The 27,660-nt window shown below is 36.4% G+C and overlaps 1 protein-coding gene across 1 annotated transcript in view; it reads right to left on the minus strand.

The window, feature by feature from the left end:
- USP9X (ubiquitin specific peptidase 9 X-linked) overlaps window positions 1-27,660 on the minus strand; it is a gene marked incomplete at both ends in the record, with an annotated part of 78,957 nt that overhangs the window by 6,513 nt on the left and 44,784 nt on the right. The window contains 16 exons of the mRNA XM_082009345.1: window positions 77-297; window positions 1,978-2,163; window positions 6,035-6,164; window positions 7,200-7,425; window positions 8,733-8,856; window positions 9,373-10,123; window positions 10,300-10,441; window positions 12,658-12,831; window positions 13,230-13,420; window positions 13,819-14,039; window positions 16,384-16,606; window positions 17,412-17,558; window positions 17,679-17,825; window positions 18,413-18,521; window positions 23,599-23,765; window positions 27,304-27,429. Of these exons, the coding sequence (XP_081865471.1) occupies window positions 77-297; window positions 1,978-2,163; window positions 6,035-6,164; window positions 7,200-7,425; window positions 8,733-8,856; window positions 9,373-10,123; window positions 10,300-10,441; window positions 12,658-12,831; window positions 13,230-13,420; window positions 13,819-14,039; window positions 16,384-16,606; window positions 17,412-17,558; window positions 17,679-17,825; window positions 18,413-18,521; window positions 23,599-23,765; window positions 27,304-27,429 (3,285 nt within the window). The remainder of the gene's footprint in view (window positions 1-76; window positions 298-1,977; window positions 2,164-6,034; window positions 6,165-7,199; window positions 7,426-8,732; window positions 8,857-9,372; window positions 10,124-10,299; window positions 10,442-12,657; window positions 12,832-13,229; window positions 13,421-13,818; window positions 14,040-16,383; window positions 16,607-17,411; window positions 17,559-17,678; window positions 17,826-18,412; window positions 18,522-23,598; window positions 23,766-27,303; window positions 27,430-27,660) is intronic.

Genomic DNA, 27,660 nt, shown 5'->3' on the forward strand with positions numbered 1-27,660 from the left:
ATTCCTACATATAAGTATAGAATCTTGCATCATATACATTTATATTCCCATCTTTCTCCTAGCTTTTTATTTTTACCTGCCAAAGAAGTTCACTGAGGACAGTGGAAGAGAACTGAGGGTTCTCCCAACAGCAGAAACGAAGTAACTTGATGGTCTCTTCAGAGTTGCTGCAATCTTCAATAATTTTCTTCACATAACTAGTTCTCACAAACAAAATGTCTGCTACGTTCTGCTGAAGTGCCATTATAGGTTGAGATAAATTAGGATCACCATAAGGGTTGGCAAGTGGGGGATTACCTAGAACAAACAGTTATTACAGATGAAAAGGTACAGAAGTACTTCCAGTGTAGACACAACAAAATATAAATTGGTATAACTCGTCAAAAAACAATATACAGAGGAAAAAAACCAACCCCTTCCTAACAGCTGATTTTCTTTGAAAAATACTATGGTATGAAATAACGAAGTTTTCAGATTGTGAAGCTCGACACTTGCTGCTTGAGGAAGCTACTTCTCCCTCTCAGACACAATTATGCAGAGGCAATCAAAGCAGAGCAGCTGGAGACATGTTCATATGCAAGAAGAGAAATAAGAGGATTTCACTGAGGAAACTCAGTTATCTCCTGAATTTATCTGCTTCACTGCTTGTGTAACACAGCCCAAATCTATCATATTTTAGGACACAAGGTCTATTTACTTCACTAGGCAATGGGAAAGGGTTCAGAGGAATATCTGCATCAGAACAGTTGCACCTGAATCTCTAGAGTGTAAAGAGAAGTACTATACTCTTAAAATAATGTATCTTATTTAGTAAGCTTCATTTTCTGTAAGGAAAGACTATTGATCTGCTCTTAAGGTTTCTAAATGTAGCAGTGTGTTTACTGTTTGAAAATGCCCAGAAGTCCAAGAAAGAACTTTTCTAGCTTAATATGCTGAAGCAAAAAATAACTTTACTCTGCAAACAGTAATCGTAATTAGTAGTCAGAGCAATGTTCATACAAAGTAATTGTTTTAGTACAACATTGTGAATACAATGAATATACAATTATTTTTCATAGGTAGAATATCTTTTCAGTGTAAACCTCAAATAATGCACTGGAAACAAAACCAAATCAAAATTGCCAAATGGTTCTGAAGCTTATTATAGCACAGTAAAATTTTCAGTTCATTAATCTTACTATAGCACATTCTAGCCTATTGACTTTATAGCCTGACACATCAAGCTGTAATGAGTTTGCCATTAAACAGCTTCTCTACAGATTTGTAATTAGGTTTTATAAAATATGCTCAATAGAATGCGTATGTATACGGGCTATGAAGTCCATGTAGCCCAATATTCTGTCACCATTGCTCAAAAATAACTGCACTCTACTCAACTACTGGAGATATTAATGATTTATACTGTGGTTGACCAATTTCGAGATGATTCTTTATCTTTTATAAATTAAAGTGCTGGCTTCCATTTGCCGCCTTGACTGCAAACAAGCACGAAACCGTTTTCAAGAGCTATCCACAACAATGCAAGGTCTCTTTACTGATAAGCAATATTAGCTATTTCAGAGCCTGCTATACTGTTTTTCCTGCATAGATTACTTTTGTACTGGTAACACAAAAATAAAATAATAGATTATTGCCCACTCAGAATCAAGAGACCTTTATGCAACTCTTTACAATAAGCTTAAACTATTCTAAAATCATTGCTATTTTGTAATCAAGCTACTACTTTACTACTCAGTTGCCTTCCTGTATCTTTAAGGAACAAGCCAAGAACCATAAATTACAGAACAGATTTCTGTCTCGTGCTTTTTAGTATGTTGGGACAGCACATCAGTTTTGCTTACGACAAAGGGATTTCTGTCTTTAAACATAAAAGGCAAACATTTTTCCAGATAATCCATTTTACCCATAATAATATGCACAAAAGACATTTACTGATATATTCAATTAGTGTTAAGGAAAACTTAAAATTCACTGTACCATTGATAGAAGACTGCATCCGTGATGACACATTGCAACAACGGATCAGTTGTGACACAACAGTGTATAGCTTCCCCAGTTCAGCATACTGGTATTTAATTGGAGGACCTGGACCTTCATCCAGAGCCACAAGCATGAAGGTTGCAGGAACATTTAGTTTCAGGAGTTGTGTCTTCTCTGCTACACCTTTGGTGGGGGGGTGAGGGGAGAACAAAAGATACATCTTGTTCCTGGCATTGACAAGACTTTTTTTTTTTTAAAGAAAAATAACTATTGTTTACATGATTCATAGCTTCTCAATTGCTGGGTTTCATTATAACCATCATTTATGCTTTATGGGGAAAAAAATAATCCAATCAATAAAGATGCTCAAGAAAATTATGTTCAGTTGAAAAACCACATTGAAGAAGAGTTGTACGTTACTACAATTTCGTAAGAGTGCTCATTAGCACTTAGGTAGCTAACATCTGTGTTAACAGCAAAGCCTCATAGAAGTCTTTTGGACAAAGAACCAATCTTTTTATTGTGAGGCCCAGGATAGCACAAACACCCCCCCACAATATATTTCGTTATTTTTCCATCATGTCCTGGATACATCAATTACAAATTTAAGACATTTCCAACCGTATACTATGCACTGAGTGTAAATTAAAGTGACAAAATCAATCTAAGAAAAAACAAGAAACAAAATGAGAAAACCTCCAAAACCAACCAAAAACTCCAAACATACAGATGATTTCACTGTAAGAATACCTGCACATATGTACCGATTTTATCTGGGATAGAGTCAGTTGTCTTCATAGTAGCTAGTATGGGGCTCCATTTTGCATTTGTGCTGAAAACAGTGTTGACAACACTGGGATGTTTTAGTTACTGCTGAGCAGGGCTTACACAGGGTCAAGGCCTTCTCTGCTTCTCACACCACCCCACCAGTGAGTGGGCTGGGGGTGCACAAGAAGCTGGGAGGGGACACAGCCGGGACAGCTGACCAAAGGGGTACCCCATACCATATGACACCATGCTTGGCATATTAAGCTGGGGGAAGAAGGAGGAAAGGGGGGGCGGCATTTGGAGCGATGGCATTTGTCTTCCCAAGTAAGCGTTACGCGTGATGGAGCCCTGCTTCCCTGGAGATGGCTGAACACCCACCTGCCCATGGGGAGTGGTGAATGAATTCCTTGTTCTGCTTTGCTTGTGGCTTTTGCTTTACCTGTTAAACTGTCTTTATCTCAACCCATGGGTTTTCTCACTTTTACTCTTCTGATTCACTCCCCCGTCCCACTGTAGGGGAGTGAGCGAGCGGCTATGTGGGGCTTAGTTGTTGGCTGGGGTTAAACCACGACAACATACTACACAAGCACTTACCTGTAAATTTGGTATGTCCCTTCTGATCTTGTATTCTTTTTCTCAATCTGGTTACAAGTCATGATTTTTCGTATGCTTCCAAGTTTTTTCTTAATTATGAAATACAACTATGCCTTACCTACCATCTTTCTGATAAGAAGAATCCAGATAGCACCTTATTAGAGCTCTTCTACAGTATCTTTTTGATTACGTTAGATAGCTTTGTAGTTCTATCCTTTGTAGAACTATTTCTCACTTGCTTTGATATAAACAATATATTATTTGATTTCTCAAAATGTCAGACAATTTAATCTTTTTCACAGAACTTGGGGCACTGCAGGAACGGTGCATTGTGACTTTTGCTGAATGAACACTCTACATCCATACAGAAGCCTTCAGTTTACAGTAGTAAGACAAGCACAACTGCTTAGTATTTCCATGTCTATCTTTGTGGGGTAGACAGTGATAACGATCAGACCCAGAAATTAAATTTAGTTGCGCTTTCTCATCCGGCTTCCGAGTGCTTTCCTAGTCAGAGGCTTCAACTGTACTGACTGACTATGAAAAGCTAGTAAAGAAGAAAAGATAAGTTAGAGCAGAAGAATTGCATCTCTCTTCTCTGTAATGACATTAAGTCCACTCTGGGGGTCATGATGGAACCCTGCCTGACAGAGAATGCTTTGGTAGACAAAGTATATAAAAGCAACATACGTTCTAGGTAAAGTTAAATTAACACAATTGCCTAGATTAATTTTACAGATAGGCAATTAAGTTCCTTTCATGTGAGTAGACAACTTCAAAGAGCTTCCAGAACTCTTGTGTGTGCCAATTCTATGAGGAAATACTGAAATAACTCCATTTGGACTGATTCACTTGCTTAACACTTCAGCTACAAAGCAGTCTAGTCTAACAGGAACTCAAGTTTATAACTTGCCTGCATAAGCCAATAACCAGCAATGGCTGAGCTGCTCAGTATTATCGGCAATTTGTAAAATTTCCAAGGGAACTGGATCTCCTAGCTTCATAGTACTTTACAGAAAAGGATGAAAATATCTTGCACTAGGGTAAGAGGGAGAGTGTAATAGACTACCACTATGAAAGAACATTGTATCTTCTTTAGAATTTGCTGTAAAGAAACGATGCTTTTTCGCTTAGGCTACCACATGTGAAAGAGAAATGGGACCCCGACAGAAGACCCTAATAACTGAGGAAAGAAAGTAGAGCTTTGCGACAATTCACTAGATATGAACCTGTGAGAACCCTCATGAACCTGAGAGTGCAAAAGCAATCCTTTATTCACTTGACTTGCATTTTATTCTTCTTAATTGCTCTTCTTCAGGGCAAATATATAAAGCAGCAACGGATTAACCCACCTGAGAAACAGTTTATTCAATTAAGCAATTGATTTTCAGCATGCTGATAATGCTAAGAGAAAGGATGATTATATATGAATGTGAATAAGACTGATCTCAGTTTAACTGCAAAAATGATTTTTTTTGTTTGGAATAGTTACTTTAAATATTATTAGTATTCTTTTATTCTTAGTATACAGAGGCTAGTGACTTTTTATGCAGAGAACTTACATAATCCAGAATTTAATACAAGTTTTTGTATACTTCTAAATCTATACTTACTTCTGTTTTCATAACACTGGATACAACTTTAAGATCCTGAAGAAAAATGGGTGGTGCAGGAATTGCCACAGCCAATATTTGATGACCATCACCACAAAACTGATAAACATCTCAGTTATATTATAGCAGGTGTATAATGGGTCTTAAGTGTAGCACCTGCAAATACAGGTAGTCCTACTAGTCCTGCATTCGAAGATACTAAAAATAAATATTCATTTGTGACCATACTCAATCTCTAATTTAATCTTTTATCACAAAAATTTAGGACTCTAGTCTTCATGACAAGAATCACTGTCTCAAGCTTGGGAGAGCTTTACTTAAGCCTTCCTATATTGCAAAATCACTGGCTTTTCTTGCCTATTTATCTTGAAGGAACTACAATACCTAATAAATTTATAGAGGAATTTCTCAATTCTTGCTTTCTTTTACCTCATATGATGTCTATGGCGAAAGCATTCTGGCAAGCAAAGACGTCTAAAAACATATACAGACTGAGCTACTTCCTCAGCCTCCCAAAGAGTCTTTAAAGGGAAGCCAGATATAGAGTCAGTGTTTTGTATTCGTAGTTGTGAACTTCAAAGGTGAACTAAAGAAATTAATATTGAAAGGGCACAGTTGGAACATACAGACAAAGCATGACCATTTGTATTGACATTTCCATAAAGGAGAATCATGCATCTCTCTTTTATGAACTTTTATCTTCCTCAATTTCTTCAGGCTCAAACCAGTTGTCAGCCCCACATGCTTCTTGGGTCTTATGACCTCCCCTGCAAAGGAGTCCTGAAAAAAGCATCATCTCTCTTGCCATTTTTTCCACCCCCACATCCTCTCAGGAGGACACACTTTTACTGCTCCAAGCTTCTCCTGTTGATCTTCCAAGGACGGCAGGAAGACTAAATCCCCAAAGTCCAAACTGCAGGAACACAGATGCTCTAGAGAGCATTTATATGGCACATAATGACAACAATCTGCCTGAGACTGAAAAACTGGATTCTCTTGCTGTTACCTATGTAACTGGATCATTAATAAAAAACAGTTTATTACAGTGTCATCAGTAAAAGTGTGTGTAATTTGCTTACCTAGATTGGCATACATCACAAACAGATTGAAATACTGCTGCAAATGGCGCCCATGTTCAGATACTTCCCTTCTTAGAAGATTTAGTACCGCTCTCAGTAAGTGATCACTTAAACTTAAGTTATCATAAGCCTGTTAAAAAAAAGTTTTAGTATTAGTGGTTGAACCTATCAAATCTTTATTGTATACCTTCTACTATGGAAGAAAAGAGAATTGGTTAGAAGGTATGGGATTCATAAAAAATCCAGAATAATAGCAGCTGGTTAGTCTTTTGTACTTCAGACAGTCCAAGAAACTACGCAAGTATAGAAGCTTTTAATTGAGCCTTCTCTCCAATAGCAGCTAGGCTTAAGTACTCCGAAAAGCACATGCAATTCCACTATGAACTTCACAGTCTAAGACAGACAACCAAGTCACCTCTACAGGTGTATATTAAATACCTCATGAAACAACACACTGTCAAAGCATATGTAACTTTAACTTAATACAAATTCTTTTGCTGGACACAGTGGTTTAAATATTCTGAGAAGGTAAGTGGAACAATACAAATAAAAAGTGTCTTACTGTGACATTACAAACATGACAAAGCAAAGGCTCAAAAAGGTTAGTATTTTAAATTTTAATACAGTCCAAACAAAAACATGATTATGACAAGTATTATATTAAGATTTTGGCTTTTTTGTTTGCTTGTTCATCAGTTCTAGGTGTATAAAATTAGGCAATTCACTGTCTACTACTATGTAAAGTTACAATTTTTGACAATTTCAATGTTGCAGGATACAGGGGAAGAAAACTTAGGTAGCTCCTGCATGTTTTTGTGGGTTCTGTTTATTTTTTAAATTCTAAATGAACAAAACAAGAGTTCACTCCCCTACACATTACTTCATTATAAGCCATTACTTTTGTTTTGCAGATTTCACACTCACAACTCTAAGTTCTCACTACTTAGTCTTCACAGAGATTTACAAATGAGGGGAAACTGAACCCCTCTGACAGCAACTCTCACACAAACTGGCTGAGTTACATGATGTTATGTAGTGCAAAATGGACTCTACAGCTTTCCTGTCAACATTGATGCATCTACTCCAGAATTTACTTTACATCAAATGCTTATAACAAAGAAGTAAGAGTAAGTTTTAAGAGGTTTTTTGTTAGAAAATTAAATACCTGACTGGAAGGTCCAGGAGAGGCAAAAGGTGAAGGACATGGTCCATCTTGCAATGAAAAATGTGCAATAAATACTATAAGTTTTGCAAATGCACCCCTCACTTCTGCACTAGGGCATTCCAAAAGATACTCAGAGAAGCGGTTTGAAACATTAAAAAGGACGTTGTGTGCAAACCAAAAGCGTACATTCTTGCTGTGACGAAGAAGGATGCATAATGCATCATACCTGAAACAGAAGATGACACAACTGAGAGATTATGACCAAATGTAGACATTAGTGAATTTTGGCAGAATTTGAAGAAAATAAATGTTAAAGGTGATCCCCAAATATTTTTGCCCACAAAATGCTTACAATCAGATAAATTTAGTTCCCACAGTAATACTCTGTGTTACTAGCAATAACAAATTAAAGAGATACTTCAATTAAAAAACTAACATTTAACTGTAGCATTTGACTTCTACCACCCATGAGAACCAAGACAGGATTACATCCCATAACTCCCAAACTACTGCTCAAAGCAGGTCCTAAATTGGCATCCATTGTTCCCTCTGTATTGGAACTGGGGGAGAAGGTGAGCAGCAGATAACATTGTGAAGTGGATTTCATGATCTGTGTGTAAGACCAGTAACTACATATGTAACCTATCAGGAATTTATATTCTCATTTACAGATCTAAAAAAAACCTGCAAAAACAAAAACCCAAAGAGTAAAATAACTGTTCCAGAGAGGGTCTTTTGTGACACTGCCCTCATTCCTGCAGCAATACTTGAATTCCTCTTGTCCTCCTAAAATAACAGGAGTAACTTAGCTACTCTGAAAATTGCTATCGGAGAAAAACTTAAGGTACATATTTGCCATGTATTACACAACTCCTTACTAGTAGCTGGTAAACTACTGGTCATCATGAATACTAGATTTTCTCTCTAGTTCTACCAGCAGTAACCCACACTCCTCTCCCCAACAGAGAATAACCTAGCTTAAAGATTAAAATGTTGTGGTACTATGAATAAGACTGTACTGTTTGTTATACTACAGATTTGAATTACAGGCCCTGTAGCAATGTACATAAAGGACTCTGCTAACAGAGTCTAAAAGACTATATACATGTTTCAGAATCAGAATACAAATATAAGCTGCAAAAATGGGTTGAAGAGAGCTTTGTTTAAAACTATGCAAACCATGAACAAACCATTCTGAACTGGTCAGAATATATAACCTATTAGTTTTGCACTAGTGATAGATTCTACTCCTTTATTCTTTTTAAAAGAGAGACAAAAGCTAGATTTAAGCTCTGTTTCAAAATGAATTTTGAAGCTGTTCAGCTCAGCAGCTTATTTTAAGGCCCAGTTTCTTGCTGGTATTTTCTGTTCCAAGTTTTTCACCCTTTTCATGTGCACCTTCACCATGTGTTTGGAGGACAGAGGAAAATGGGACAGGCCACTAACACCTTTTATTGTCATATGTCTATAACTGGGATCTTTTAACCAACATCAAACTTCCAAAACTGTAACTGTTGTTAAAAGAAAAGATACCAATCGCTAGCAGGGCCACGAACTATTTTCTTTGTATGAAATCCTGTGGTGAAGAGAAATCTAGCAGCAAGTTGAATACTAATCATAGTTATTTCTTCTGCTTCAGGCAACAGATGATCTTGTCCTAAAGAAAAATCAAAATATTCACATGTAGACAAAGTAAAAGCAATTTACTTTTAATAATTTAACTGATTCCAAATTACTATTTTGTCTGACACTGTGTTCCAATTTTAACAAGAAACTTGATCAAGACAGCCTTCTATAACGTATCATTTGAAAATGTAAGCTTTAAAGACAGGTGCCTGGAGGTTAACATATGTCTAATTTTTAGAAATTCAGCATCTCACCTTTGAGAACTGTCTTCAGCAGAACAGCCCACAAACTTAGGTATTTTAACATGACTTAGAAGATAAGCTGAATAACAGCTGATAGTTTATCAATGTAATTCTTGCTAAATATTCTGGCATGTTATCACTGATGAACAATTCAACAACAGATGCTTAACTGCAGAAGTGCAGAAAGACAGAGTATTCAAAGCAGAATCCACTAAATTTTCACTGGCTAGACAAATTCTTGACAATAAAAATCAAAACTCTTACTGCAAGAAATTAATGCATAATTATTGCACTAACATACTAACCTGGAGGAGGATTTAAGTAGACACTATTACAAGTAAGCAACTTCTTTATGAACTGGAAATATTCTAGGCTGTACTGCATACGATTATGCATGAACTGCACGTTCTGCTTCCGTACACTTCGTTCAATGGCTGATGGCATTTTAATCTGATGGGGTTTAGTGGTGATAGCGAGTTCTGAAATATATTTTATTAGTTCATTGTCTTTGTCTATTGTGTCCATTCGTTCATAAAAAAGAATATAAGCATTCCACCACCTCTTCTGGCGTCTGTAGGACATACGCTTCATCATGTGATCAAATACTTCTCCCATGTATTCTCCACCAAAACACTGATTTTTCATTTCTTCATCATCATCCATTTTACACTCTGTCACATCCCCATCATCAAATTTATACCACCGATTTTTCTCACCATCTCCACCATTCCTCTGGATAATATAAGAGTAATAATGTCCACCACTGGCCTGGCCACTGTGTACAAGTACACCAACAAGCCTGTATTTTGTGCTCCCAGAGTGTTCGTTTTCAGACTGCTCATTTTGTATTATCTGATTCTCAGGATTTACATCATCTCCTTCCAATTTAGCTACACCTGCCACCGTGTAAGGCTCCATGTCCAGCTCTCGTGGAAATTCAAAATAATCATTGAACTTGATTGCACATTCCCTTTCCCAGTCATAATCAAATCGTTTCAACTGGATTGCAAGAACTGGAGGCAACTTCTTAATCAACAAGCGTTTCACTGTATCAACCTAAAAAAAGGACATCAACAGTTACCAGCTCTGAAGTTTCCATTCATATACTCTTATCAACAACTGAATTCAGTAACTAAAGGATAATTTTTTTTCCTGAACATGAACTAAGACTGAACTTAGTACAGCTATAACATCACAGTTGTACTCAAATTTAATATATAAGGAATCATTACCTTTTTGTTGCATTTTTCACAATGATATGCATTTGCACCTTCCAATAAATCTCCTTTGACGTACTGTTCCAAAGAATCAAGAAGGTTTTGGTGATTTCTTATATCTACATTCAGAGTTGTGAAGGATTCCTCGCATTCGTACCTACCAATGAACAGAGAGATGTAAGAGAAAGGTAGAAACACGTTCCAACTTTTTACAGGTGCTACAGAATACCTTACTGCAAAAGTTTTATTCAGCATTTGATGTCAACTTCTGGCAAAAGGAGTTAAGCAGTAAAGAGTCTTTTACTGCAGTCTTCCTACAATTGCATTGCAATATCTGCACATTGTATTGTTTGATCTGCATTAACTATAGTTATTTTATGAAGATCACAGAACTTACATGTACATCTCAAGTTTACTGAAAAGATTGTGGAAGTTGGATCTTTTAGCACATCTTGTTTTTAAAGCAGCTAAAGTAGCCCGATACTCTTGGCTAACTTAAGCTAGTGGAGAAGGACAGATAGCAAAGTAGAGTATTTTTTCCATTGCTGACCTTTATTGTCAGGAAGCAGACTGATAAACACAAAGACCGTGTCATACCTAAAGACAACAGTTCAAAACAAAAAAATCCCAAACCAAACCACAACGAAAAAGCCTTTTTACTTTTCTATCTGAAAAAAACTTGAAAAGCTGACAGCATAAAAATCCCTATGTATAGTTAGGACTGGCTTTGACTTACTGTGTTCCGATATAACCTTCAAACAAATTCCTAGCAATAAACCAGAAATGCTTGAGAGACAACCAGTTAAGACATCTTGGAAACAAATTTTTTTTTTTAAAAAGATAAAGACTTGATGAATAAATTTAAAAAGTTGCATCTATTCAAACATAACCCTGCAGGGCTTGTTTCTTTGATTGCATATCAAGCATACAAAGGGTTTTAGAACAGTGAATAAATTAGTATTTAGAAACACTTCAACCAAAACAGTAATATTCATTCATCTATTGAACAACTTACAAATTTAGAAAGGCTGTTAATCTGTCATACCCCAATCCAATAATTTAGTTTATCATCAGTTTTCTCCTCCCTAATCTACAATCAGGGTAACATTTTTATTAAGAAATACAATTATGCAAATCCAGTAGAGTTCCAAAAAGACAGGTAATACTTCAGAACAGTACATAATATCAGGAATGAATGGTAACTCACGTTGCTTCACATCTGTATCTTCCATTTAATTACCCATTGCATATAAAATAAAATCAGTGCTTTCATTTTATCTTGCAATATTTCAACTTACTTCTGGTCACACATTTTAACCCATGAAACTTAAGATGTTCCATTTATAAGTTCTTCTAATTCACCCATGAGCTCAACTGAAGTTGAAAGATTACCACAATAAAATCAGTTTGTATCAATGTTTTTTCCTGTATTTTAATTGCTAATTGAAGGATAACAGTAAATGGTCAACTTTCACAATAAAGAGAATTTGCAATGGTAACGTACAGAGAGATCTATATCATTTATGAATCACAAATAATCTGAAAGATGTAATGAACAGTAAGAAGGCCAACTGTTAGTGATACAAAATTCAACACAATAAAAAAAGCCAGCTGTTGAAAAAGAACAAGTCCATCATTAGGCCATCTTGAATCTTGCATGCAATTTTAATCATCCACCTCAAAAGGAATTATGAAAGAAAAAGTCTACACAAGTACAACTGTACAATGCCTAGTTCTATTCCTTCACTAAGCATTTGTCATTGATCACCATCATCAAGATAGTGGGCTACACACTTTCAGTCTGATTTTGTATGGGTGTTTTTTTACATACCCTATATGAAGCTGAATTTCAATATTCACATTTTAAATTAATTAAAAATACAGCAGAAACCTTAGAAAACAATAAACTTTCCACATTTCTCTCCTTAATTACAGCTTACATAGGGAACATGAACGGAGTTTCACTCATTGGAATTAAAGATTCATACTTGGGTCAGCTCTATCCACACACTCTGTAAGATAGAAGACAGCAACAGCTGTTGGCCATGCCTTAAAGTTTATACATTGCATTTGGTCCCTGAGTTGTTTTCACTTTTAATATGAAAAAGCTGTATCTTTTCCTCCCCTGATCAACACACTATGCTTCACATACAGTCTGCTAAGTAGAAGCAATAATAATCAAGTATTTCAAGGCCCTTGAAGACTAATTGATGTTAAGGCTGTAGAATAAAACAAGGTAGCAAATGGTGTTAGCTTTAAAAAACAACACCACTACCAAAAACACAAAAAACCACTTTTGACTGTTTCATCACTGTTACAAGTATACAAACACAGTTTGTTTTTCTCTAAGAAAGAAGAATCTTAAACACTTACCGATGTGGGCATCCTTGACAAATCTTCTGATCAGCAAAGGACCCTCCTAAAACTTTACTTAACATTGCTGGATGACCCAAAGCTTTTAAAGCTTCATCTAAACTGTCCACCAAGGAATTAAAAAATTCTAAAGCATCATGTTGTTCACGCAGATTTACAGGTTCACCCCAAAGTCTGAAAACAAAAGCACATTCTTGTCAAATATTTTTTGTTTTGTTCTCCAACAATTTATTTTCTAAAAAGAAAAAAAAAAATTATTCAAGCTCTTAATCCCTCTTTCTTACCGAGCAAAACTATTTATTGGTTTGTGGTGTAGTATACCACCTGTTACTCTGTCTCCGACGCTTACTTACTGGTAAGTAAAAACAAGTTTTGTGTATTAACTTCATACTTAATTCAAAGTCTCGATATCAAGGTCAAGAACTGCTAGATAACCATCTTGCTGCAAACTTTGGTGTATTAACAGACTTCTACAGAATGGTGAAAAGGTAGGATAAAGATAGAATGCTGCACAAGTTCTTCTAATTCACACTTAACAGTGAACAGAGAGCAATACTAAATTTTCTATTTACCTGAATTGTTTCCAAAACCCTCTTGGTACATAGTACTGTAGCCTGGAAGCTGCTAAATGACCAAAAATTACTTGGAGATGCCTCAGAACTCCAATATTGTACTCTTTTCTATCTTCTGTTTTACTCAGTGCTGGTTTGTCCTCATACTGATGTGGATAACCAAACACATCATCTCGTGGGTCAACATTACTCTGAAAAGCAAAAGAAAATTTGTGCAATTAACTTTTGACATGTAGCTGTCTCATAGCTAGCTGTATCCCGTGTTTAGTTTAACAATCTAAGGTGTTTCACACACTCATCTTGAGGAAACAAATAATGTCTTTGTATGCATTAACGGAGTACTGGTGGCAGAAGTGGTGTACAGTGCTTTCAAGTAAAAATCCATGGGGAGTAAGCTTGCAAACCCTGCTACTTGCATCTTTTGAACTGCCTCCCTGGCAGCAAGCCTATTCAAGTAAGTAGTATTATGCTATTGTCCCCACTGCTAGCAGAGGAAAGCAAAGTTATTAGCAACTTAAATTTGTTATAACCTTTTCACAAAAAAGAATTCTATTTTAAAGATAAGCAAGTTCTATGTAGTTACATTTACCTCGTTGTCCTGCTTTTCATCCCCAGACATGTCATCATCTACGTCACTGCCTGTGCCTTCAATTGCAAGAATCCCATTCCTGATGGCTGGAATCATGTACAGCTGCTGAATGACAGAATTCATGTAACAAGTGGCACCAGCATTTTTTAGTCCTACAAATCCCTTTGGCGGTCGAGGCCCAACAGGTGGTAGGTATTCCCATTCTGTAAGCGCTTCACAAGCTAAAAGAAAATAGCAGAATGTGATTTGTTATAAAAGAATTAGACCATCAATGCAATACAAAGTGCAGTTGCATAAAATTAGTATTAGTTGGCATTTATTAAACTGCAGTTTAATAAAACAAATGTTCCACCATAAAATTTAATTGTCAAAATTAACACTTCTCTGAATGATAGGTCTATTTGAAATCTTAACTTTACAGCATTTTCTTCTATTGCATAACTAAAGAAGTAGCCAGACAAAAATTCAGTCTATTTATGTATCAAATAGAAGTCTTCCCTCAATACCAGCAAGTTTCTTAGCTGAGAAAGAATTCATCTGAATTAATCCAGAATGTAGAAAAAAAATTGTTAAGCCTTTCACAAATTTATAATCATTTTAAAATTACAATATTTCACTTATGCCTCACAGTGAGGCATAACAGTTTTAGGTAATGCTAAACCTAAACAGTTTTAATTAATGCTATCTATATAATTTATGATAGATTTTTTCCTCCCGAGTCTTCTCCCAAAACTGCTCACATCTCTTCAGAGTACATTTATGATCACAGGTCTCCTATGTTAACCTGTTGTTCTGTGGTTTTAACACAAAAAATTCTGATGTAAAAGATAGTAAGACAGCATGAGTGTTTATAAGCAAGCTTTACTTGGTATATGAAACACACAGCATGCGCAGTTCATACATGTGTTCTCTCTTCTGTCTGATGAAAATCTGGTGTCCTGTCATGCTTATCAAATATTTGAGTACAAGGAAGCGTCATAAAATCCTTCTAATTGTGAGGTGGTAAGAAATACACTACTCCCCAGTAGAAAGGGGGGGGGGGGGCGGAAAAGGGTCAGGCAGGGGTAAAAACAGAAAGCTGCCCTTTTCATTTGCTCCTCTGAGATGGAATCAAACAGGAAGAGCTTGAAAACTAACTCAAATGACTCACTGATACCACCAACTGGGCAAGTAGCACTGCCATTTTGAGAGGCAGTGGACAATTCTCACTACAGGATACTATTTCTAGTTGCCTATAATTTTGCTAAACTATACAAGTTTAAATGTCCTCTTAAACCACAGAATGGTTTGGGTTGCAAGGGACCTCTGAAGATCATCTAGTCCACTCCCCTCCCCGCCCCCCGCCATGGGCAGGGACATCTTTTACTAGATCATGTTGCTCAAAGCCCCATCCAACCTGACCTTGAACATTTCCAACGATGGGGCACCCACAACTTCTCTGGGAAACCTGTTCCAGTGTCTTAACACGTGTATCGTAAAGCATTTCTTCCTTATGTTAAATCTAAATCTACCCTTTCTTAGTTTAAAATCGTTGCCCCTTGTCCTGTCCTTACTGGCCCTGGTAAAAAGTCTGTCCCCATCTTTCTTACAAGCACCCTTTATATATTGAAAAGCCACAATAAAGTCTCCCCGGAGCCTTCCCTTCTCCAGGCTGAACAACTCCAACTCTCTCAGCCTTTCTTCCCACATCAGCTCAAGTCTGGTGTGTGTCAATCCCTGCTCCCCTACTCCTTTCTTTCCCTGTTAATATTATAGCCAAAATGGCTTAGGTTTCCCATTTAGGGATGCAGAAATTTTGTTCCTGTTATTTTTTAAGAAAGTCTTACATGCTTTTTATTGATAACAAAATCTGTGTTAAGTACGTGCCTTTTGCCATCCTTGTGAAAATTAGCCCATTTCATTTGACTATTGGCTTTTGAAACACTAATATTTCTAAATTTTTGTACATCCTGCAATTGCTATGATCTTTCTCCAGTGAGAAGAAAATTCTTTAAGTGCAGAGCTGTGCTGAGACAAAGCCAAAAACCGAGAACAAATGCTTGAGAAAGGACTGTGACAAGCGGAGAGTGAGTACAGATCTAAGAAGGGAAACAGGAGAGTGGACCTTGTGTGGATGATGATGACAAATTAGGTGAGCAATCAAAAGACTGGCACTAAAACTAAGCTGAAGATACATGACGAGGTTCTAGGATTGGTTAGGAAGAGCCTGAAACGATGAGACAAAAGTAGAAGATACAGACAGAGGTTCCTGGAAGCTGTTAGGGACAAAGGGGAGTAGCCAGAGATCACAGTAGAAATGGTCAGACTGTGTAAATGACTGGGGTGGAACTTGGATGCAACCATGTAATGCAGGTCAGTACCTTTACTGCATAAAGAAAAACAGGTAAAGGCTACACTAACAAACACTTATAAATTTAGACAGCCTAATTTTGCAACATTAGAAGCAGCACAAACCAACCACAAACTAAAAAACCCATCATCTAGTTAAGCTGGTAATATAAACAAAACCTATACGTAACATATACATTAAAAAGTAGGAAAGAGATAATTAAAAATATTACATACTAGTGATTGCTGTACCTATGTAATACATTTCAGTCAAGGTGTCTACTATCTGTTTCAGATTTCGGACACATCCAACTGCTAGTGCAACTAGTAGCTCAAAGCCAGCATTAATAGTAGCTGGTGAACTACAGACTGGTATGGCCTGCTCAGCAGGCAATTCTCCATTTCTCATGTATTGTAGATAAACATTGGATGCCGGAAAGATGAAATCATCTATCAATTCCTGAAAAAAAAACAAAAGAAAATAAACCACCTGTTACCATAGAAATGCACACTATTGCATAACAGAATAAGCGTTATTATATAAATGAACGTCTGAGAACCAGAGGGGTACTTAAAATACTCAAGAGTTAAAATTGAGACCAACACCGTAACGAGCTTTTAAATTTAGAACAGAGTAACTCCCTCCTAAAGTGGTTCCCAGCAAACCCACCCCCACACTGCAGGTTAAAAATAAATCTGTATTATTATTGATTGGTAAAAATGTTCTTTTGCCAAACCAGTATTATCTACAAAGCTCTTTATCAACTAGTGCTGAAAAAAAACAACACTGCTGCTCTACAATATCAAAGGTACAAAGAAAACACATCTGATTAGAGACACTCAGATGTCATGCATTTTTTCAAACCTGCCATAAACATTAATAGGACTAATAAAGAACATGTGGAGAAAAGACAATACAGGGGTAATGAAAGAAAGCAGTCCTGTACAGGACTATCCTGTATCTAGCTCGCTATCCTTGTGTGATGTTTGCCAAGCTTTGGAATAACAGCTCACTAGATCACAGCAACTCCATATGCAGCGGTTCTGAAGAATGAGAATGCTAAGTTCTCTTATTAATGAAACATGTAATTTTTTAAAAAATTAGCTTTAAAGAAAACATTAAACTCCAAATAGAAGCCCTTGTCAAAAAGTCAAATTGGGATCTTTTGTAGTTACAGACCACAATATGCAAAGCTTCTATTCACCTATTTATAATTTAAAAAAATAAATTAAAAAACTCCATAGGCCAGAAAACTTGAACTTACTTTAATGAGATTAGCACCTCCTTTTTCACAACCAATATGGTATTTCTTCTCAGGTGTCTGGAATGCTAACAACTCTTTTGTTACTCCAAGGTGACCTTCTAAGATAGTTTCTTCAACACCTGTTTCCCCTGTTCTTTTTACTTCATCCTGCCATTTAAGAGAGAGTTAGGATACTCTAAATAATATGCATTTCCAAGCTTAAAAATGTACTTTACAACAAAGCAACAAAAAGCCAATTATCAGAAATAAAATGATCCTAAAACTTACCCTAATCCTCTTAAGCCAGTCAATTTCATTATTGAGAAGAACTTCAGCATTGGGTACATTAATGTTACTGTTGTAAGCATAGTTAAGAAGATGTCTTAAGAGAGTGAAGTAGTCTCCAGAATGCTTAGCTCGCTCTCTTGCAGTACTCTACATAAACCAAAAACAAATGATACATAATACACACACACTTCTACTTATAGTGCAACACTAACATATTTTCCCTAAAACTGGCAGTAAATATGAAAGAAGTGTAAGATATTTTTAACCTTTTAGAAGTTTACAATTCTATTTAGCTGTTAATGAATGACTTCTGGACTATTATAGTAGCAATTTCTATACCTAAATGGGAAAGAAACAGTGAAGTGATCAGATGTTCAAGAGAACCATGAGCATGCAGAATTGAAAAGCCCTGGCACGCCCAGTAAAAGGTGGCAATAACTGCAGGTATTGATCTAATCTGCCAACTATTTTTACTTGAAGGTTAGCATTCACTGAAGATCAAATGCATATACTAAAGCTTACTGTTCATGTTCTTGTCAGAAAATGCAAAAAAGTCCCTTTGTCCCCCTAATCTAACTCAATTTGAAATTGACTGTGCTGCTTGCCTATAGGCCAAAAGGAATCTATACTTCAGTGACTCTTAATAGCAGTTTGCCTTTTCTTGCAGATATTTTGTCTTACTACTTTTTACAGAAATTCACATTGTACTGAAGCCTTTACATCTAAAAACTTACCCCTAGAACAGTAAACAGCAGGGTAATGAAGAAAAGGAGAGGTCTCTGTCCCATGCAACACCTGGTAGCCATTAAAAAGAACTGCTCCTGTGCCATCTGACGAACAGTTCTGGAAATCATTTAATAGAAACATTAAATACAAATTCCCGATCCAAACAGGACATTAAGAAAAACAATTAAATTTGTGCTGATGTGCTCAATGCCACCTTCTAAAGCCGTATGTAATGTAATAAATGTGAATACTTTAATTATTCAAGTACCCATCACATTGTTTCTCGTTGTAGTGGAATTTTAGACACATGAATTGCTATTACAAAACCTGTTTCACAAATCAAATATTTAAAGGTAAAAGAAAGTTATCAGCACCTAACCATTAAACCTTTGCAACTGCCAGCAAATATTGCATAACACAACAAGCAATTTGCAACTCTAATTTTTTTGTTTTTCTAATCAAGCACCGGTTGTGCCTGAAAGACAAAATAGAACCACCCTCGTAAAACTGCTCTTATGTATCACTACAGCAGTTTGCTGAGCATCTATGAAGTGATCAAAAAATATCATTAGTAAGAAATGAGAAAAGACAACCCCCTGAAAATTCAAGTCGCTAGAATTAAAGGAAATTTTCCATATAAGAACTTAATCTAATCACGGGAATAATGTGAGAATGGATAAGCTTAAGGAAAAAAAAAAACCTAAGGCAAACCCTATTCTTTCAAGTTGTTAAGACTGTCTGAGCATTGTATCTTGTAAAAACTGTTAGAAACAACTCTGCTTGGGTGGGTAAAGAATACAAATGAATGCTGTGCTTTATGAAAGTATCTCAACATACAAGAAACTGAATTTTACAGTGCCTTTTTGGTGTGCCTGTCATTGTTTTCTGCTCATGAGGTCACTGTGGAAAGCACACAAAAGAATCCTATCTCCTTCAGAGCTCTTCCATATGCTTCGAAGACATGCAAGAATGACCATGAGGGCAGAGCAAAGATGCACCTAGCTGAGGCACCCCATCTCTTGAATACACTTAGGAAAGAGCACAAGAGAGGGAAGCATGCAGTGACCCTTCTCCAGAATGTTCTCACAGCTTCTAACAATATGTGGTTCGGGAAGATTACCAAAAGCAGTATTTCATAGCCCTCACTGGACAAAATCATGAAATAACCCCTCAAAAACTTTTTCCAAACTGAAGGTTTACACTGCTTAAATGTTATGCTCAAGAAGTTCTTATACAAAGAAACACTGTTTTCTATTCTCCCTTTGCTACTTTTGATTTTAAAGGTCTCTGTGGTATTCTCCTCCCACCATTTATCTCTTCTACAATGCGAAGTGCCCGAAGCTATTCAGCTGTTCCTCAGATGGAAGTCATTTCAGTGCTTTGATCTCCCTTGTCACTCTTCTCTGATCTTTGCGAGTTCTACTACATTGCTTTGAGTTGCAGAAAAGACTGTGGGGTGGAGGGGGTCTGTTTGTTCTTAATAATTGACATTTTATGGGATGCGATTGCTGAGCTGCTGTTTTCATAAAACTTCTCACAGAAATTTCTTGTAAAATGCAACTCTTCAACTGCTTGGGACACATCACAGACCCTCCTTGGGTTCATGCACATAAAGGCAGAATGAAATAGATAAGGGTGGTATTTTCCTAAAGTGAGAAGTGTGACCAAGGAAACACATGCTTCACACTGTTATGTCTCGAAGGAGTATGCAGTATTTGAACACAAGTATTACATTTTTGTGAGGCTATAACAATCCAAGAGCTCTTAAGGAACCATGGGAGGGGTGCAGCAGCCTGAACACAGGCGTCTAGTGCCATGTTTGACACCATGACAACAGCACAGAGCTGGCAGATAGGACACAAGTTGCATGATGAACTCACGCTCACCTAGTGAAACAGCTGGAGGCCATTAAGGAAGGCAACCTGAATCCCCTCCTATCGATAGCTCCAGGATACAGATTTCTGTTTAGTTAACAAAGTCAGCCTCTTTAGCAGGTGTAAGTGCCATTTCTTTACACAGGCAGTAAGAATTTTTATTCTCACCACATATGTATGACCATGAAACACTTTGCAGCCATCAGCGGAATACTTCTGGGTTCCAGGATCATTTAGGACTAACTGTTCAGCTATCTACTGTTGACTAAGCCAGTCTTGTATTCAAGGGTCACCACTATAAAATGAATTACCTTGGAGAGTAAGAACTGCTCTAGTATTTATTATTAAACATTTTGCATTCTGTTTCTCAATTTATTGGTAGCATGGTTATGCTATGAGGAAACAGCAGAAGTTCCATACCATCTCAATCTGTGAAAGAAACAAACAAAACCCACCAATCCATTTGATCTTCTCCAGAAAGATCATATTTGTGAGATCTGAACTTGATCATCTTCCTTGTCTTTTATGGTGCACCAAAAACATTTTCTCACATGCATATTTTTGCTCACATTGTTCTCTGATTGAGGATAGGAGGTTAGAGAACAATAGCTGAAAATGGAAGGATATTCAGAATTCTGTCTGGTATTTGCTAAACTTTCTCTGTACTGCAAATAGTAATTCGTTTCCACATTAATTTAGAAGAGGAACTGTTTTTTTTAAGCTTAGTTCAACTTCATCATCTTCATTTTCAAAGCAGTCTTCTGTTTCTAATCTAACTATCATGTAATAATAAGCAGTTGCATTCCAAGTGAAATTATCATCTATATCAGAAGTTTTACAAGCATATGGGAGAAAAGAGCTCAACAGTTAGCTTCTTGTACTGGCAGTATCTGGTGGAGAAATAAAGTAGAGATAAGCAGCTGAGCAGCAGTCCACTTGGATAAATGAAGCCCTTAAAAATTTTATCCCCTCTGACAAAAAAACAAAACAAACCCTACCCATTAATGCTACTCATATTTTTAAAGGGCAAAAAGCTAACATACCTGGGGAATTAAGCCGCTGCTGTTCAGATTTGGGCTGACATGCCAACAAAACATGTTGAAAGAGAAGCCCTCACTTGGGGACACATCTAGTTTCTTCCAATATTTTAGGAAGAAAAGTACAACAGTCAACTATTCACTAGGCATAACAATATGAAACAGTTGGGATTCAAATTCAGTCAACAAAGCTCAAATCATCACAAAGAGTAACCAATGGAAGAGACTGGAAAAACCATGACAGATACTCCCATCTGTAAAGGAAGACTGTAGGTTTGGCTAAAAAGGTATTCTACCTCCATCACAAACTGTGTTAGATAGAACATGCACAATGAAATTCAGAGACTAAACTGTTTAAAACATAGATTTAGAAGTTCCTGATTTGAGCCAACAGTTTACTTCCTTAAGGAAATATGACCAGAACAGAAAAATCCTCACAAAGAGCATCTGCAGTTTTCAGGACTGAAAAAGAGTGGTAAAAAGTGTTGATACCAAACACTAACTGAAATAAAAACAAATACTGGTGAACACTTGATAAATGTCACTTAAATTCCAAATGCAATGCCAGAAAGTCAGATAACTACACTGAAATTCACTATAAAAATTATCTCCCATTACTTATATTTGTGCAACTAAGATCATCTAAAAAAGCCACAAATCTGATAAATCTTCAGACCCCCATTAGATGTGGCACTTCAGGATATGGTTTAATTGGCATGGTGTTGTTGGGTTAGTGGTTGGACTTGATGATCTTATAGGTCTTTTCCAACCTTAATGATTCTGTGAAAAAAACAAAGGATGGGGCAGCACAGACACTTGCCCATACTATTCAGCTGTACTGGTACTCCAAATTTGACATGTGGCCAATGCACATTTTTTGTCAAAATAGTAACTTGGTATCAACTGCTGACAGTTCATCAGCCTTGAAAATTACCAAAAATAGCGAGAGAGAGCTTGTTTCATTTAACATGTAAAATTACAACATACATTTGTCAGCATGTTTTGTTGAACTTCTCTTAAGTGATTGTAACAAGCTTCAGTGAAACTGAAAATTCAACATCCTATACTACGGGTTGCAAACTAATAAAGTTTGTGGGATTCTGATAAGACTCCACAGTTTCACCAATGTGTGCAGATAGTTCATTGTAAAGAGATACTCTGATGATCCTTTTGTTACAGTGAATATTCCTAAATATAAGACTTTTTAACCTGTTTTATCTAGAAGAGTAAAAAACCCAAAACATGGTGCTTAAATTCTGACCCTATTCATCTGAGAGTGCCACAGTCTGACTCCATTTAAAAAGCACTGAAAGGCTTAGACAACTTCAGTAATTTCTGATCTCTCAATGAAAAGGTAAAATACTCAAGGAACAGCAGCAGAGGTATCTTACAAAACTAGAATTACATCTTCAGTAACAATCCAAAGCACTGGCAACTAAGTTTAGTAACAACATACAAAAAGTTTTCCACCTGGATGGCTTCTAAAAATACACACCTCAATACATCACATCGTAATTCCAGATGGACTAAAAGTCACAAGACACGCATCATACAGATGCTGTATTGTGCAGATGCTGTCTAAGGAGATCTGTAGGAATAGCTTGGAGATAACAAGAGATCCCTGAACTCTATGGCAGGACTGCACGGCAACTGAGTCACATCACTCCTGGCAGCTCCTGCTGGTTTTCCCTGTCCATCCATCCCTGAACAGTGCTAAAGGTTCCTCCAAGATGCTGCTACTGCACAGGTGACAGCTCCAGTGTGACAGCTCTATGTAAAACATGTGTCACATGAAGAGTCACAAGTGCACCACTCCAATGCAAGAAAACAAGAGGATTAAATCTTAACTGCCACCTCTCCAGAAAATGCTTGTACCGTATCTTGTCTTTACTTACCAGAAAAAGTACAGGAAAGTTCTTCTATATCTAAGTCACTTAAATATCCTAACGTAGCAAGTATTCACATAATTTTGGAAAAACACAAAGTATCTATTACGTTATTCTAAATAAGCCGTTCTAAAGCCATTAGTAACACTTTACCAGGCATCCATCTGGCTTGACAATATCCTCCTCCTGAGTACAAAGATGATGTGACTGATACAGCTACCACTTCAAGATAGGTATCCAAATTACAGATTTATATTGCTGAACAATAAATTAAGATAACTGCAGAAAAACAATCACTTAAATAAGAAGTCACTGCTCTGCGTTTAGGCTTTATATTAATTTTGAATTGAAAAACAACATATGTGATTTTAAAAATACAAACACCACCAAAACTTACTTGCTGTGACAATGCAATAGCAAATCAATGATAAATGTCTGCCATGCCTTTTCTTTACTGAGTGCATCCAGTGCTGTTGGAATCAAAGCAAAACACAGGGTCATCACCTCCAATGCTTCACAGCAAACTTGTTCATCTTCCATGTCTGGTTCATTTCCTGCATTTGTCTGTGAAAATAAAGAAGAGAGCACAAAGTGGGTATAGAAAAAAAATCCCCAAAAACCCAACTGGCTCCAAGGTATATACACTAAACACAAATACAAACCACAAATGTGTATACTAAGTGATGATCAGTACCAAGTATTTTCTGCACTCCACTCAGATGTTATTCAAAACACTATGTGGGATGACCCCAACTTCCACTACTGTGCTTCTCAAAAGACGATTCCAAGCATGAACTTAAGGAGCCAGAAATTAAATAGGAAGCTTGTAGGCAAAAGTTACATCAGTTAGTACTGTTGGGTTTTGTTGGTTTGTATTTGGGTTTTGTTTAGTCAGGTTTTTGATTTTTAAATAAAATGTTTTTCTTTACTACTCAGAACCTGGAGTTTAAAGCTTCGGAAACAGTTACTACTTAAACAGTGAAAGACTATAGTGCTGTATAATTCATAAAGAAGTCAATTTTTACAAAGCTTTGATACTCAGAACTTATTTGACCAAAAGCTTCTTAATACTGCTAGAATTTATTCAGCACTTCGTTCTTTTTCAGAAACATGAAACGGGTGAACCAACTTTCAAACATAATTGCTGCGGTGATGTTTGAAATAGGAAAGGATAATATTTCTAATTGATACATAGGTTACTCTTTCAATTAAAGACTTGAATCAAGTGTGTTTATTCTGGTACATTTTTCTGAAACAAATACATTGAGAATAAAAGCAACCCCTCTCCTCCATCTAAGCCAAAATTAATTAGCTGGAAGTTCTGAAGTAAATGACTGTGAGCAGGTTTCAATCTTAATTCATCAGTAATCATGGCTGCAGGTTAGCAGCATTAACTACAAGCATACAGTAAGTATTTGTTTTATATATGGAAAGGTATCAAGATCAACTAGGCAGAAAGAAGGGATTACAATGCAGAAGAGGTAACTAACTGTAAACAACAGTAGAAGAGAACAAAGTATGTCTCAGTCTGGCAACAGACACTGTTTTGCCTTTGCACAACAGCTAAAAATCAGATACAGTCACTACCACTGCAGGAGGAGGATGTGGTAATTCTGACACATCTCAAGACACGAAAGTAAAAGCAGAATGCTTTCAACAGCTTCAGCACGGCACCTGCTCTTAACTGAAGCCCTGTTTAGAAAAGAAAGTAGAAAGGCAAAGTGCCTTTTATACTCAAAGTACTTCCCTATACTCAGGCACCAAGAGCTGACGGGTCTGTACAAGCAGTATACTTGCAGTATTTCAGGTGGGTATGGGCCTCCTCTGAACTAATAAGGAAATGGTGGTTTGACACCACAAAGACTCATAGTCTTCTTCAACCACCAGGAGGACTCCCATACCAGAATTTTTTTGAGGCAGGCGGCAGAAGAGACTTCATAAAAGTTATGCTCTCAAAATAATTTATCTTGACTTCAAAGTTTAATTGAATTCACCAGTTAAGTTCAGAAGCTTCTTAAAAGTGCTCACAACATTCTCTAAGAGATCATACTTGATGGGACTACTCTGAAGTGCCTCTTAAAAAAACCCCAAAACATTTACCATTGATGTTTTTAGGAATCCTGACATGTCATTCCTGATTCCACAAAAATCAGTCTGCCTTTGTTCTTAAACTAACATTTAATGACAATTCTCTACCCCACAGACTTAAGCAAAATCGTCCTATGACCTACGAATTAAAACTCTAAGGTTTAGTGGTTAACTTAGAAAATTGAAAGCATTTTTCTTAAAATACTTTTTCTTCTAAGCCAGTGTTTGCCAGTCACCGGTATAATCAATCTTTATAAATAGGAGTTACTGCGTCTCATCTATAAACAAATGCAATTCTCTTAAATTAAGAGCATGTATTTCTTGGATCATATTCCTCTATTTCTGCAATACTTTCCTCTTTTTTAATGTCATTTTAACAAAGTGTACTTTATTCCTCCTTCTTATTACTTCTGCGATTTTATCCTCATTTTAGTTTCCAATTTTTCCCTTAAATTTTTATTTCCCTTTTGCCTAGCATAAACCAAATGCAGCTGCCATTTATTACAAATGTCCACATACCTGTCAATAAGAATAAATTAATTAAAAAAACACACACAAAAAATCCTTTGAAGGATGACTGCTACTGCACAGCTTAAATTTCACCTAATTTAAAACTTCAATTGTTTGAAATTATTTTTACAGAACTTAACTGTACAACTTTCACCCAGAAAAAGGTCAGAAAATAACATTTAGGTATATTTTCCTTTAGGTGTATTTTCTCTACTGCACTACTGCTCTTAAAACATCTAATGTATAGATCACAGAATCATTAAGGTTGGAGAAGACCTCTAAGGTCATCAAGTCCAACCGTCAACCCAACACCACCATGCCCACTAAACCATGTCCCAAAGTGCCACGTCTACACATTTTTTCAACACCTTCAGTGATGGTGACTTCACCACTTCCCCGGGCTGCCTGTTCCAATGCTTGACCACTCTTTCACTGAAGAAATTTCTCCTAATATCCAATCTAAACCTCCCCTGGCGCAACAGCACATCTTCCTGGGCCTGACCTGTCATGCTAACTAAACCATGATTTATATGCAAGTTTATCACCTCAAAAAAAACAAACACAAACCAAGCAATAAACAAAAAACCAACAACCCCCCCCAACTTATTTCATGAAGAAGTCATTCTCACAGTAACAGAAGCAGATGCCATTATACCACTACGTAAGCTAAATGGAAAGATGTTGCATTTTGCTGAAATAAATATTCTTCCTCTAACTGATCATTTAAGCACAACAGCTAATACACCAAGAAAAAACCTCCTTATACATTCCTTTCCCTTTTACTCTGACAAGTACTGTTGAGTAAACTAAACTTGATTTTGCAAGATGAACAAGAGAAGATGTTTGGAGAACAAAAAAGAATTTTTTAAAATCACTGTCAAAATACAGACTACTATTTCCTACAACTGTAAGCAACATTCGTTAAACACAAGGTGCATGATAACATACTAATATATAACCCCCAACTCCAAACTATTTGTGTAAACCACATATGAAACCATGGAAATGTTTTACATATCTACATAATGAAACAAAAAAAGCCATACAGGATTATCAATTATTTTGCTTTACCAGTGGTTCAGCACTAATTTCAGATCAGTTAGCTCTTGTTTCTCATTCTAGACTGCACATATGCTTTAAATCAACTTCTGTAGAATAGATTGCTTAAATCTGAAGACTAGAAAAATTAGCATTGCAAGCAATGCTTATTCCTTATTTAGATGTGAAATCTAACTGCACTGAAAACATGTTACAGCAGCTTACAGAACTGGTGCATTTTTGAACTGACAACATATTCAAGTTAAAATTAGTTACTGAGAAAGGCAATTTGGAATAGAAAATTAAACTGTGGTATGATAACTGACATATAATAGACTCCAAAATATATCATCACCAAGATGCCTACCTAAAAGCTCAACACACTCTTAGCCTGACCTGGTTGACACTGTCCCTTTCTTCACAAAAGAACAGTTACATAGAAAAGAAGTTGCTTAAGAATTCTTACCTTTTCATAGATTTTACTAATTTCCTCATTTGAGCTGAAAACCAGCTGAACTGACCCACAACCTGATGCCCAAACAATTTTTTGTACTGCCCTAATAACACAGATATCAGGGATGTATTTTGAAGCCTGAAAGAGAGAGAAATAAACGAAAGCTGCATTAAAACACAGTTGCAAATAACATTACAATGATTTTAAATTCACAAATGTATTTTATAGACAATTTAACAATTTAACAAAGAATTTTTCCTTAAACAGAAAAAAATCCATATCTTGAAAAGCATTTCTACTTCACTTACATAATATTTCATTTTTTAATAGAAAGTAGCATGTATATTTAGATATATTACAGAATCTTAA

Source organism: Phaethon aethereus, assembly GCF_964289735.1.
Source record: "Phaethon aethereus genome assembly, chromosome: 1".
Taxonomy (NCBI): Eukaryota; Metazoa; Chordata; class Aves; order Phaethontiformes; family Phaethontidae; genus Phaethon; species Phaethon aethereus.